Below are 15,709 nucleotides of genomic sequence, written 5' to 3' on the forward strand. Positions count from 1 at the left end.
GCATGGCTTGGGAAGAGACTTATGTGAGGTGGCTTATTGGTTTGCCCTGGCGCAGCCTCAGATGCTTCAAGGAAGTGACCTCCACATTAGGAAAGAATTTCTGCACGAAGAGAATGTGGCCAATAGATGACATCAAAGATCCTTTCTGGTTCTGATGTTCCATAATTGCCCATTTCAGGAGAAGGATCCACAGTGAGGGGAAAGTGGAAGTTGGAAGGAAAAGGCAAGGGAAGCCAGGATGATTTGGTATCCAATGCGTGTTCATTTATTTTACACTTACAAAAGAAATCGCCCACCCCTCTGCCCCATTCCCCAAAAAACAGTCTCTTTTTACAAACATTTAAAAATTAAAACCAAATGAAGATAGACAAGTTAATTTCAGTACAATTATTTTTCAATGTAGCTGTCATAATTAGAGTTTAAATTTCCTACAAGTGACCAATGTCCAAGTGACTTATAGGGAAATCCTGATTATTGGCCAAAAGGAAAATTCCCATATTACAAGTTAGCAAATTCTAGTACAAAAATAGTCCGTGTTGGAATAGCCTTTCCTTTTACATAGGTCTCGGGGTCAGTCTACTGACTGCATAATACACTAATGTTTCAGGGTTCTCTCTCTTTAACAAATGGCTCATTTGTCATAGCTGAAGCAGCACAGTGCCTGCAGTGGCAGGGACTAGTGTCCACCTCGGGACCGTGCTGGAGATGCCAGGCCTGGGAGTGCCTCACTGACCCCAGGGCAGCAGGGCAGTGCCCCAGCCCCAGCTCTGCACAGGGGTCCTGAAGGGAGAGATGAGTTGTCGGCAGAGCTTCCCTCTTCTGAGGAAGCAACAGGCCCAGGAAATAGGGGAAGTCTGCCCAGAGAACTGGGCCGGTGCTGGCGCAGGACAGCCCACCTCCTGCCAGTGTCTCCTCGTCCTTCTGTAGCCTGACGAGGTGAGAGGTGGTCCTGTGCATTGTCAGTGGCGAGAGTGTGGTCCTGCCCTTGCTGTAGCCAGGGGAGGCCTAGGCAGGCTACTTGTCCCTCAGAATATCGAGCTGCTCCTGACACTCGGTGAAGAGGCGCTGAAAGCGGAGATTCTGCCCGATGACCGGCAGTAGCTCCTTCAACAGCTCCCTCTTCCGTAGACCCTGTGGACACAAGGAGTGACAGTTGAGTGCAAGTGTCAGTGAGGAGACCTGGAAGGTGGGGGGCTTCCCTGGCTTGGCAGAGAGCCTTGTGTCTGCCCATCTGACCCCTAGGGGCCCCCTGGAGAACCTACAGATGGATGAGAACAACTCTACATGCTGGCAAGTCCCAGGCAAGCTAAAAGCCTAAGCTGTGGCATGTGGAATGGAGTGGCAGGGAGCAGGGAAAGGACATGGTGCAAGGATACAGCAAAGAAAGCAGGGTAAGTTCTGTTCTTCTGTGTCCCCTAAGTCTGCTGGCACAGTCACCACTGGCCTTCAACTGCACTGATTAGTGGCCATGGTAGCTTGGCCTTCCAGACCAGGATGGAAGTAGGATATTAGGGTACAGAGGCAGATGGATGGCCATCCTGGAATGACTGTTCCCTCATGTGGATGCTCTCTAGGGGCCTGAAGTCAAATCCAGGTGATAAGAGGCACCTAAGAGGCAGTGGCTAGCCTTGGTTTTACAATCTTGGGGCCTCTGCCCTTGGGCCTTGCCCAGGAATCTTTCATGGCTGGGTTCTCCTGCAACATGTATTACAAGGAGGAGTCTCCACTACACAGAACTCTGAGGAGCACATGTGCTGTAAAGAAAAAACTACCAACCAACAGCAATGACCACTGGAAAAGAAGGAAGGCCCAAGATGTTAAAATAAACATGGTAACAAGACAGGGAATTCTAGAAAAGAACCAAGTGTAGATATTAAGTATTAGCAACATAGTCATTGAAGGAGATGGGATTTGCAGGGGAATAGACACTGCTGAAGACCAAGTTGGAGTAGAGTCAGGTGGAGTACCACAGACCATGCTTGAGGAGGGGGGCAAGAGACGGGAAAATGTAAGAGGAGAAATTGCATAGGAAAAGTAAAGGCAGATGGAGGCAGCAGATGGGCCCAATATCTATATAATGGGTCCCAGAATAGAGAAAGAAGGAAGAGAGTAGGAAATATTTAAGGAAATAATACAGGTAGAGTTCACATAATTACATAAAATCAAATGGCCTTAGTTTGAAAGCCTCCATGAGTGCTGATCATGTAAGATATGGAAACATAATAAAGGCCATATATGAAAACCACACAACTGATATCATACTCATTGGTGAAAAACTGAGAGCTTTTCCTCTAAGATCAGGAATAAGACAAGGGTATCCACTCTCACTACTTTTATTCAACATAGTACTGAAGTCCTAGCCACAGCAATCAGATAAGAAAAAGAAATAGGCATTTAAGTTGGTAAGAAGTAAAACTTTCATGATTTGCAGATAAAATGACACTATTATGCTATACATAGAAAACCCTAAAGACTCTACCAAAAAACTACTAATACTGATAAATGAACTCACTAAAACCACAGTAAAAAATTGGGGCACTTGGTTGGCTCAGTTGGTTAAGCATTCAACATCAGCTCAGGTCATGATTTCGTGGCTCTTGGGTTCAAGCCCCGTGTCAGGTTCTGTGCTGACAGCTCAGAGCCTGGAGCCTGCTTCAGATTCTGTGTCTCCCTCTCTCTCTGACCCTCCCCCACTAGTGCTCTGTATCAGAAATAAATGAACTATATTTAAAAAGCTACAAAAAAATAAAATCACAGCCAAAAATTAATATACAGTAATCTTACATTTCTTCACACTAATAATGAAGTAGTAGAATAGAAAATAAGAAAACAATCCCATTTACAACTGCACCAAGAAAAATAAAATACCTAGGAAGACCTATACTCCAAAAACTGTAATATACTGATGAAAAAACTGAAGACGACACAAATAAATGGAAAGATATTTCATGTTCAAAAATCAGAAGGACTAATATTGTGAAAATGTCCAGATCACCTGAAGCAATCTACAGATTTAATGCAATCCCTATTTAAAAAAAATTTTTTTTAATGTTTCTTATTTATTTTTGAGAGACAGAGAGAGAGTGCGAGCAGGGGAGGGTCAGAGAGAGAGGGAGACACAGAATCCGAAGCAGGCACCAGGCTCTGAGCTAGCTGCCAGCACAGAGCCTGACACAGGGCTTGAACCCATGAATCGTGAGATCATGACCTGAGCCGAAGACAGATGCTTAACTTACTGAGCCACCCAGGCGCCCTTGCAATCCCTATTAAAATACCAACATTTTCCACAAAACTAGGGGAAAAAAAGTAAGATAAGGAAAAGAGCTGATATCTAGACATGTTAGGATGAAATATATAAAATTTGAAGATATCAAAGACAGAAAAATTCTGAAAGTTTATAAAAAACAAGAGCATATTACCTACAAAAGGAGAGATACAAAGATACACAATAAAGTAGTGTTTATAATATACTGGGAAAAAACCTCATAACCTAAACTTTTTTACCCAAAAAAGTGTTCATATAAAAGGGCATAATAAAAAGCATTCTTAGGCTTATAAGTCCTCGAAAGGTTTGCCACAAGATCCACTGTGAAAATGTTTTGGGAGGAAATACTTGAAGTAAGAAGAGATAAATCTAGACAATGCTAAAAGAGACATGAAAAGAAATGTGATCAACTCTGGCTAAAGTTTATGTTAGCCTTAAGAAAACCAAGAAAACAAAAAATGTAAATGGTTTGAGATTAGTGATGGGGGAAAAAAAGCTTGTCCGATTAGAAAAAATAAAAGCCAGCCATCTGATGTTAGTAAGAAACATATAAACATGGATGCAGAAGGGTTAAAAGTTGGAGAAAGATACATTAGTAAAAGAGTAAAAGAGAGCTACTATTTTATAATTACCAAAGAGGACTTCATGACAAAAACATCGCTGAGGAAAAAGAAAGTCAAAGATGAACAAAACCACCCTCAGGGAGATTTTAATATACGACCAACTAGTGATGGGTCAGAAAGGCAAAAATCTGCAGGTTAAGGTAATCTGAACTAAACACTTAGTAAACAAGACTTAATGGATTCAAAATGAAAACACACGTTCTCTGGAACATATGGAAATATAAAAAATTGCTCTAAAAGTAAACCTCAACAAAATTGCAGGCATCAATCACTTAGACTGCAGATTGGCATGGTCAAATATAGCCTACTACATGTTTTTGTAAATAATCTTATCAAAATGCAGCCACACCCGCCCTTTTGTTTATATAACATGCTACAACAGCAGAGTCAAGTAACTGTACAGAGACTGCATGGACTCGCAAAGCCTGACAGAAGTTTGCCAATCCCTGATAGAGCTCATGTTCTCTAACCAAGTAGACACAATCAAATAGAACTCATGAATCTAATTAATCAATTAATCAATTAAGTCAATTAGTGAAATTAATGTTAAATTGAAACTAAAAATGACTTACAAGTGAATGGTAATAAAAACACTGTAAAACTGTTAAAATGCAGCAGAAGTGGGGCTTTTAAAAGGATACTTGAAAACATAAAACATCTATCAGAGTACATAAAAAAATGACAACCAATTACCCAAGTCCAACTAAGGTATCAGAAAAACCAAAACCAAAACAACAACAACAAAAGACAACACACACACACAAAAACAAATAAGGAAACAAGAAAAAAACATCAGAAAAGAACTTTTAATTAATTAATTTTATTTTAGAGAAAGAGAAAGAGAGAGAGAGAGAGGCAGAGAAAGAGAGGGAGAGATGATCTGTAGTGGGTTCTGCACTGACAGTACTTAGAGCCCAATGTGGTGCTCAAACTCGCGAAGCCATGAGACCATGACTGATCCAAAGTCAGATCTTTAACTGACTGAGCCACCCAGGCACATACACAAAAAAAATTTTTAAAAAGAAAATGAGGTAATAAAGAATTGAAATCAATGAAATTAAAAACTTTTGATAGAAAAGATGAATCATTTTTTTAAAAATGACTAAAAAGATAAACCTCTCACAAGATTAATGAAGAAAGAGGGAGAAAGCCCCCCCCGAAATACTAGGAATAAAATAGGAACATAACTAAAGATATAAATGATACAAAAAGAAATGAGTACTGATCATCAACTTTATGCCAACAAAACTGAACATTTAGAGAAAATGGACTAATTCCTAGGAAAATATAATTTATCTAAAGCAATTAAAAAATAAATAGAAAATAGAAGTTAAATTTTACCAAGGGAAAATATCAGGTATATTAGTTTTGTAACCTGATGTTTAAGAAACTTCCAAGGAACATATTTTTCCAAACATATATAAACTCAAAGAATAAAACAAAAGGAACTACCCCAATTCATTCTATGAGACAAAATAACCTTGATTCTAAAACTAGACAAATGAAAGATCCCAGGCCAATTTAACCCATGAAATTGGGTGTACAAATCCTCTAATAAATTATGCGCAATTAATTCTAACAGTGAATGAAAAAGATACTATGCCCAAGTTATTGTTTACCCAAGAAACTAAGGATAATTTAAACTTAGAAAACTTATGATTTACTCTAATAGGTTTTAATATTATGGGGGAAAAGGCACAAGAATGGGAAGATAGGAAATAAAACAATTATTTGAGATGATTTGACTGCTTACTCTACATAGAAAACACAAAACTACTGGTAAAATAATAATAATAATAAAATAATAAAAACATAACAAAAATGTGTAGAAAGATGTTTGGTAACTAAAATACCAAAACCAAATGCATTTATATATAACAGCAATGAATACTTAGAAAACATAAATAGGACAATCTACTCTTTAAAATAACCATAATTATAAAACATCTAAGAATAAGTCTAACAAAAGATGTGCACGGCCTATGTGGTGAAAGTTATAAAACTGCATTGAAAGCCATTAAAGAAAACTTAAACAAACAGAGTGCTGATGGGAACAATGGCATAGTTTGGATATCAGGATGGAGGGTGCAAAAAAGCAGTGGTGGGCAAAGTGGTGACAGAGCTGTAGGGGAACTGCGGACCTATGGATGCCTATGGAAAAGACATTATTAGTAGAACACAACAGAACATCTAAGGTTATGAAAAGAGGCAAGAGTGAGATTTCTAGAGAAACTGAAACACTTAAAAGCAGCTATGTAAGTGGAGAAATGGAAGAAAAGCACAAGCAAAGGCCTGGAAAAAAGGCATCCTCAGAAAATGCCTGAGGACCAAGAGCCTTCATGACCGGCTGAATAGGGGAGCCAGTTTGCAAAGACTGGGAAAGGTGACCATTTTTTTCAAATGTTCAATATTCAGCAAAAGATCACAAGGCATACAAAGAAACAGAGAAACATGGCACATTCAAATAACAAAATAAACCTCCCAGAAACTGACCCTAAGGAAATACAGCTTGGAACTTATGTGATAAAGACTTTAAAACTCTTAAATATTCTCAAAGAGAAAATGAACAGACATATTAGAAAAATGATATGTGAAAAGAATGAGAATATCAACAAAGAGAAATTATAAAAAAGAACCAAACCAAATTCTGGAGCTTAAAAACACAGTAACTTAATAGAAAAATTCACTAGAGGGGTTCAACAGTAGACTTGAACAGACAGAAGAAAGAACTGATAAATGTGAATTCAGGTTATTTGAAACTATTGAAATCTGAACAGCAAAAAGAAAGTAGAATGAAGAAAAGTAAAAACAGCCTAAGAGACCTATAGGACACCATCAAGCAGACCAATACATGCATTATGTAAGTCCCAGAAAAGTAACAGAGAGAAAAAGGGGAAGACAGCTTATTTGGAGAAATAATGGCTGAAAAGTTCCCAGGTTTGAGGAAAGACATGGATCTGCAAATCTAAGCTCAATAAATACTCCATGTAGGAAAATCCCAAAGGAACTCATACTGTGACAGACACATTTTAATCAAATTATGTGAAGTCAAAGATAAAGAGATAATCTTGAAAGAAGAAAAGGCTCATTATATAAAAGGCATTCTCAATAAGACAATCAGTGTATTTCTTAGCAGGAACACTGAAGGCCAGAAGGCAGTGGGATGACATATTTAAGGTGCTTAAAAGAAAAACTGACATCTGAGAATACCACAGCCAGCAAAATTATCCTTCAAAAATAAGAAAGAAATGAACACATTCCGAGATATATAAAAACTGATCGAATTCGTAATGATTAGAATTACCCTATAAGAAATTCTAAAGGGAGTCCTTCAAGGGAAATGAAAGGATGTTAGATAATAAAATATAAAGTTCTATGGTAAAGGTAAAAATAAGGACAAATATAAAAACCCATTTTATGTAAATTCGTTTAGTAATTCTATTTTTTATTCTAAGATTTAAAAGACAAAAGCATAAGAAATTATAAATCTATGTTAAAGGTTATAGAACATAAAAAGACACACTTTGTGCCTTCAGTAACAAAGTGGAGGGAGTGGAACTGTAAAGGAGTAGGCAATGTTTTTGTATACAAGTGAAATTAAATTGTTATTAGTTTAAAATAGACTATTATAACTTTAGAATGTTTTTGTTATCCCCATGGTTGTCAGAAAGAAAAGACCTATAGAATATACACAAAAGGAAAAAAAAAGAGAGAATTGAAACATGTCACTAAAAAAATCAATTAAATGCAAAGTAAAATAGTAAAGGAGGAAACGAGGGACAAAAAGCTATAAAACATATAAAAAATATGTAACAAAATGGCAATATTGTCTTTATCTGTCGGTAATTACTTTAAAGGTAAATGGATTAAACTCTCCAACTAAAAAAAAAAAAAAATGGGTAAAAAACCAGGATCCAACCATATATTACCTACTAGGAACTCACTTTAGATCCTAGGACACATATAGGTTGAATATGAAAGGACACAAAAAGATAGTCCATGAAAATAGTAACCAAAATACAGAAGAGATGGCTATACTAGTATCATGTAAAACAGATTTTATTTCAAAAACTATTACAAGAAACATTGTATAATGATAAAGGTCAATTCACCAAAGAAGATGTAACAATTATAAACATATGCTCCTAAATATATGAAGAAAACATTGAGCTAAAAGGAAAAACTCAGCACAGAGCCCGACGTGGGGCTCGAACCCACAAACTGTGAGATCATGACCTGAGCTGAAGCCAGCTGCTTAACCGACTGAGCTACCGAGGTGCCCCAAATATCCCATTTTCAATAATGGATAAAACAACCAGGTAAAGGAACAATAAGGAATAAGAAGACCTAAAAAATAATATAGACCAATTGTATCTTACATACATATATAGAACAATGCAACCAACAACAGGATACATTTTCTCAGGTGCACACTGAATATTCTCCAGGAAAGTCTACATGTTAGGTCACAAACAAATATCAAGTGGTTTAAAAACACCGAAATCATAGAACTATCTTTCCCAATCACAATAGAATGAAACCAGAAATCAAAAGCTAACAGAAAATTGGATATTCTGCAAATATGAGACAACATACTGTTAACCAATGATTCAAAGAAGAAATCACAAGGGAAATTAGAGAGTATCTTGAGACAAATGAAAATGGAAACTATATACCAAAAATGACAGGATGCAGTAAAAGCACTCATTAGACAGAAATGCATAGCTTTAAAAATCTACAAATAAAACCTCAAATCAATAACATAACCTTCCATCCTTTGAAACTAGAAAAATAAAAGCAAGCTAACCCAAATCAAGCAGAAGCAAGAAAATCATATGAGTGAAAATAAAATGGATAATAGAAAAATAGAGAAAATAATGAAACAAAATTATTTGAAAAGATCATCAAAATTGATAAACTTTTAGCTAGATGGACTAAGAAAGAAAGAAAGAAGACTCGAATCACAATCTGAAATGAAACAGGGGCATCACAACTGATGCCACAAAAGTAAAAATTATAAATAAAAGAAACAATTGTACATCAACAAATTGGACAACCTAGACAACATGGACAAATTCCTAGAAACACACAGCCTACCAAGACTGAATCATGAAGAAATAGAACATCTGAACAGATTTATAACCAACAAGGAGATTGAATCAGTAATCACAAATCTCTCAACCAAAAAGAGCCTATGACTGACCAAATGGCTTCACTGGTGAATTTCACCAAACATTTAAAGAATTATTAACAATCTTCAATTGATACAAACATTTTTTTGACAAAGTTAAATGCTCTCTCATTGCAAATGCATTCCAAAGACTAGTAGTAACTAGCAACAGAAGTAAACTACCTCAATATAATAAAGGCCATATAAGAAAACATCACACTCCATATTAAAACACTGAAAGCTTTTGCTCCAAAGTCAGGAATAAGGCATAGATGACAGCTTTCACCAGAGTATTAGAAGTTCTAACCAGAGCAATGAGGCAAGAAAATGAAATAAGAGGCATCCAAGTTGGAAAGGAAGAAATAAACCTTTTTTTGTTTGTAGACAACATCATCTTATATGTAGAAAACCCCAAAGGCTCTATAAAAAAAAACCTGTTAGAATAAGTGAATTTAGCAAATTTGCATAGTAATAAATCAACACACAAAAATCATTTGCATTCTTGCACACCAACAACAAACTTTCTGAAAAGGAAACTAAGAAAACAATTCCATTTGAATAAAATACTTAGAAATAAACAACCAAGGAGGTAAAAGACTAGTACACTGAAAACTACAAAACAGTGCTGAGAGAAATTAAAGGTAAATGGAAGGACATCCTCTGTTCATGGATTCGAAGATTAAATGTTGTTAAGATGTCAATAACATCAAAAACAATCTATAGATTTAATGCATTCCGTACCAAAATCCTAATGGTGTTTTTCAAAGAAGTAGAATAATTCATCCTAAAATTCATATGGAATCTCAAGGGAACCTAAATAGCCACAAGAATTTTGAAAAAGAAAATGAAAGGTAGAGAGGCCTCTTGGTTTCTGACTTCAAAACTTATTTTTGCTCTTCCTGTAAGTGGTCTGAGGTGATCTCTGTGAATGGTTGCTATTCACTTGACCCAGAAAGCCTTACAAAATCAATCAAATCAAGAGGTTCAAAGCTTCATGTTCACTTTCTGAATGCACATGAAATGGCACAGGCATCAAGGGTATGCATATCCAAAAAGCCACCAGGCATATGAAGATTGTCAGTTTATAGAAGCAGTGTGTCCATTCTGTCACTACAATGGTGTTGGTCGGTATGTCCAGACCAAAGAGTGGGACTGGACCCAGGACCAGTGGCTCAGAGTGATCAATTTTTACTATACATGCTTAAAAATGCTAAGAGGAACTTAAGAGTTTAGATGTAGATTCTCTGGTCACTGAGCAGCACATTCAGGTGAACAAAACTCCCAAGATGCAGTGCAGAACTTGCAGAGGTCGTGTTTGGACTGACCCATATATGAGCTCTTCCTGCCACACTGAGACAGTCCTTACTGAAAAGGAGTAGACTGTTCTCAAACTAGAAGAGGAGGTTGCACTGAAGAAAAGGATATCCCAAAAAAAACTGAACAAAAATTTATGGCCTGGGAGTAAATTCTGCATAAAATAAATGCAAGTAAAAGTAGAACAATAAACTAAAAAACAATCACCCCCCCAAAACAACAGGGCTTATTTCAAAACTGTTGTGCCTTTTAAAATTTGAACTATGTGACTATATTAAAGATAAAATTTTAAATAAAAAAACTGAAAATTTTAATTAAAAAAAGATAAAAGGAGATGAAATAAACTGCCATAAACAAAGCAGAACATACTGTCTACCTGTGGCACCAGGGGTGAGCTGAAAGAGGATGTGTCCTCGGGCCTGAAGGCTGGTGTCTACACCAACTGCCACCAAGTACCACCTCTCACTCTGGGCTCTCAGTATGTCTCTCTACTGTTTAAGGCAGTAGCCTGGGAAACAGCTCAGCACTACCTATCTGGCACTGTCACAGGTCCTACCATGAAGACTGGCCCAACCCTTTAACACTGAACAATGATTTTTGAGGGAAAGAAGCCTGGACTTTTGGGGGTCTCCTGAAGCACACTGGTGGCTCCTATCACAAAGAATAATTTCCCAGTATATAAAGAGTTCCTACCAACCCAGTAAGAAAAACACATGGCAACAAAGTATTTCAGTAGATAGTTCAAAAAAGGTAGTATAGGGGGGAGGTAAGATGGTGAAGAAGTAGGGATCTCTGTACTTTTCGCCTGTCCGCATCTATCAGACTAAGAAGGACTGCCACAATACTCTGATCCCCAAGAGTCTGGGAGGAAAAGAGACAGAGTCCACTAAGAAGACAGCCTCATAGGTGCATGAGTGCCAACTGGGAAAGATAAAAACGGACTGCGAGCTGGAGGCTTGGAGGGGAGGGAGCCCCCTCCACGGACAGCCGCAGAGAGCTGAGGGGAAGAGAAAGAGAAGCTGCAACAGCTCATAGAACTGTTTCTGGAGAAGAGAAAAACCTCGGCCCGGGAGGGAGAGGGATCCTATCATCCCATCTGTAACCACAGGGTGTGGGAGAGAGATCCTTTCTCTCTAGCTGGGGAGCTTTCCTTGGGCTAGGTTCTCCGATCACAGGTGGCGCCAGGAGAAACTGCTCCCCTACTCCCCCTACTCAATCCCCAGCTGGGAAGTGGCCCGGCCTGTGAGAGAACATTTCATGCAGTATCATTAAAGTATGTGAACTGCGATCTGGAAACAAGGTGAGGCATGGGAAATACAACTTGGCCCACCTAAGGAACAGGGAAATTGGACTTAAAAGAGTGGGTTGAAACACTTGGTTCGAGAAGGGACTAGGGCACTGCCATTCTTCCCACAACAAACAAGGCGGGGCCTTGGGGAGAGGCCTGCAGGACCTCAGTGGAGGTGAAATTCATTTACACCAAATCTTGATGCTACCTTCCTTTCTCTCTCTCTCTGGAATAATCAGACTATATAGTTTCTTTGAGTATCATTATCTTCATTTTTTTCTCCTCACATACTACCATATTCTCCTCTTCCTCTCTCTGAATTAGACCTTTAGTTTCTCTGCCTGGTCAACGTTCAATTTCACTTCCTTCACACCCCTGTCACTTCTCTTTGTATATGCTCTTCCAACAGCACTGCCTCCACCCTACTCTTTATTTGTAGCTGGGATTTCTGGTTTTATGCTTTTATTTATTGTTTTTTAATTTTTTTCAATGTTTATTTATTTCTGAGAGAGAAAGAGTGCAAGCAGGAGAGAGGCAGACACAGAATTCGAAGCAGACTCCAGGCTCTGAGCTGTCAGCACAGAGCCTGATATGGGGGCTCGAACTCACAGACTGTGGACTATGAGATCATGACCTGAACTGAAGTTGGACACTCAACCGACTGACCCATCCAGGTGCACCTGGTTTCATGCTTTTAGACTGTCCTTTGTCTTTTGTTGTTTTTGTCCCTCCCACCCTTTTGTTTCCCCTTTTGGTTTGCTTGTTGGTCTGTGCATTTGCATGCTTTTGTTCCCTGTGTGTTTGTCTGTTTTCCTTTCCAGGGCTACCTCAAGAAAGAAGCCAAAGTACAATGGTGGAGAGTCCCAAATATCACGGAGCAGGGAAATAAAATAATCAAAGGCACAAGAGAGACCAAGGGACAACATTAAAAGACACTTCCTAAATGGACAGGCCCTGGACAGTCAATGAGCCTCCTTTAATCTAGCAATACTCACAGGTGCAGAGTGCATAACAAGTTTTTAAAACTGACAAGAGACATAAAGCTAGCCGAAATGATGAAATGGAAGAACTCTCCTCTAAAGAAATTCCAGGAAGAAGTCACAGCTACAGAATTGCTCAAAACAGATATAAGCAACATAACGGAGTAAGAATCTAGAACAATTGTCATAAAATTAATTGCTGGGCTTGAAAAAAGCTAGAAGACATCAGAGAAGCTATTGATACAAAGACCAGGGACCTTAAAAATAGCTGTGGTGAGTTAGAAAAGGCTATAAATGAGGTGCATAATAAGATGGAGGCTGCCACTGCAGGAATTGAAGAGGCAGAGAGGAGAATAGTGAATTAGAAGACACAATTACAGAAAAAGAGGAAGCCGAGAAAAAGAGAGAGAAATTGATGCAGGAGAAGAACTGAGTGATACGATCAAATGGAACAATATCCATATCATAGAATTCCTGAAGAAGAAGAGAAAAAGGTCCTGAAGGGGTATTTGATCAAATTATAGCCGAGAATTTCCCCACTCTGGAGAAGGAAATAGACATTGAAATCCAAAAGGCACAGAGAACTCCCCTCAGGCATAACTTGAATCAACCTCTGGCACAACATATCATAGTGAAACTGGCAAAACATAAGGATAAAAAGAGAATTCTGAAAGCAGCGAGGGATAAAAGGACCCTAACATGCAAAGGGAAACCTATCAAAGTGGTTACAGACCTATCTACTGAAACTTGGCATGCCAGAAAGGAATAGCAGGAAATCTTCAATATGATGAACAGAAAAATATGCAGTCAAGAATCCTTTATCCAGCAAGCCTGTCATTCAGAATAGAAGGAGAGATAAAGGTTTTCCCAAATAAACAAAAATGGAAAGAATTCATCACCACCAAACCAGCCCTACAAGAAATCCTAAGAGGGACTCTATGAGGGAAATGTTGCAAGGAATACAAGGTACCAGAGACACCACTACAAGCATGAACCCTACAGAGAACACAATGACTCTAAACCCACATTTTTCAATAATAACACTGAATGTAAATGAACTAAATGCTGCAATCAAACAACACAGGGTAGCAGAATGGATTAAAAAAAACAAAATCCATCAATTTGCTGCCTACAAGAGACTCATTTTACACCTGAAGACACCTTCAGACTGAAAGTAAGGGGATGGAAAATTATCTATCATGCGAATGAAGTCAAAAGAAAGCCGGAGTAGCCATACTTATATCAGACAAACTGGACTTTAAAGTAAAGGCAGTAACAAAAGATGAAGAAGGGCATTATATAATAATTACAGGGTTTCTCCATCAGGAAGAGCTAACATCTACGCACCAAATTCAGGAGCACCCAAATACATAAAACAACTAATCACAAACAGAAACAATCTTATTGATAAGAATGTGCTAACTGCAGGAGATTTTAATGCTCTACTTACAGCAATGGATAGATCAACTAGACAGAAAATAACTAAAGAAACAATGGACCTGAATGACACATTGGAACAGATGGATTTGACAGATGTATTTAGAACTCAGCATCCTGAGGCTAGGAAACTCATTTTCTTCTCAAGTGCACATGGCACATTCTCCAAGATTGATCACATACTGGGTCATAAAGCAGCCCTCCATAAATATAAACGAATTGAGATCATACCATGCACACTTTCAGATCACAATGCTATGAAACTTGAAATCAATCACAGGAAAAAGTCTGAAAAACCTCCAAAAACATGGACCACCCTACTAAAGAACAATTGAGCCAATTAGGCAACTAGAGAAGAAATTAAAAAATATATGGAAACAAATGAAAATGAAAACACAAAAATCCAAGCTCTCTGGGATGCAGCAAAGGCAGGCCTAAGAGGAAAGTATATTCCAATCCAGGCCTATTTCAAGAAACTAGAAAAAGCGCAAATTCAAAATCTAACAGAGCACCTAAAGGAACTAGAAGGGGAGCACCAAGAGCACCCCAAACCCAGCAGAAGAAGAGAAATAATAAAGATCAGGGCAGAAATAAACAATATAGAATCCAAAAAAAGCAAGTTGGAACATATCAATGAAACCAAGAGTTGGTTTTTTGAAAAAAATAAATCTCCCAATGAATAAGAGCCTGGGGCCAGATGGCTTCTCTGGGGAATTCTATCAGACATTTAAAGCAGAGTTAATACACATTCTTCTCAAGCTATTCCAAAAAACAGAAATAGAAGGAAAACTTCAGGACTCATTCTACGAAGTCGGCATCACTTTGATCCCCAAACCAGACAGAGACCCAACAAAAAAAGAGAACTACAGGCCAATATCTTTGATGAATACAGATGCAAAAATACTCAACAAGATACTAGCAAATCAAATTCAACAGCATATAAAAAGAATTATCCAACATGATCAAGTGGGATTCATTCCTGGGTTACAGGGCTGGTTCAATATTTGCAAATCCATCAATGTGATACATCACATTAACAAAAGAAAAGATAAAAACCATATGATCCTGTCAATAGATGCAGAAAAAGCATTTGACAAAATACAGCATCCTTTTTAAACAAAAACCCTTGAGAAAGTCGGGATAAAAGGAACTTACTTAAACATGATAAAAGCCATTTATGAAAAGCCCACAGCTAATATCATCCTCAATGGGGAAAAACTGAGAGCTTTCCCCCTGAGATCAGAAACATGTCAGGGATGTCCACTTTCACCACTGGTGTGTAACATAGTGCTGGAAGTCCTAGCATCAGCAATCAGACAACAAAAGGAAATAAAAGGCATCAGAATTGGCAAAGATGAAGTCAAACTCTCACTTTTCGCAGATGACATGATACTCTACATGGAAAACCTGACAGACTCCACCAGAAGTCTACTAGAACTGATCCATGATTTCAGCAAAGTCACAGGGTACAAAATCAACATACAGAAATAGGTTGCAATTTTATAGACCAATAATGAAGCAACAGAAAGAGAAATCAAGAAACTAATCCCATGCACAATTGCACAAAAATCCATAAAATATCTAGGAATAAACCTAATCAACAAAGTAAAAGATACATATGATCAAAACTAT

The 15,709-nt window shown here is 37.9% G+C and overlaps 1 protein-coding gene across 3 annotated transcripts in view; it reads right to left on the minus strand.

Annotated features, from left to right (window-relative positions):
- Positions 1–239: 239 nt before the first annotated feature.
- Positions 240–15,709, minus strand: part of LOC115277748 (protein HIRA) — a 94,727-nt gene continuing 79,257 nt past the window's right edge. For 2 of the 3 annotated variants that reach the window (XM_029922084.1, XM_029922085.1), the window contains one exon: positions 240–1,131. In XM_029922084.1, the coding sequence (XP_029777944.1) occupies positions 677–1,131 (455 nt within the window). In that variant the 3' untranslated portion in view covers positions 240–676. The remainder of the gene's footprint in view (positions 1,132–15,709) is intronic. The other variant, XM_029922086.1, reaches the window with a different exon arrangement.

This window comes from Suricata suricatta, chromosome 14 (assembly GCF_006229205.1).
Source record: "Suricata suricatta isolate VVHF042 chromosome 14, meerkat_22Aug2017_6uvM2_HiC, whole genome shotgun sequence".
NCBI classification, from domain to species: domain Eukaryota; kingdom Metazoa; phylum Chordata; class Mammalia; order Carnivora; family Herpestidae; genus Suricata; species Suricata suricatta.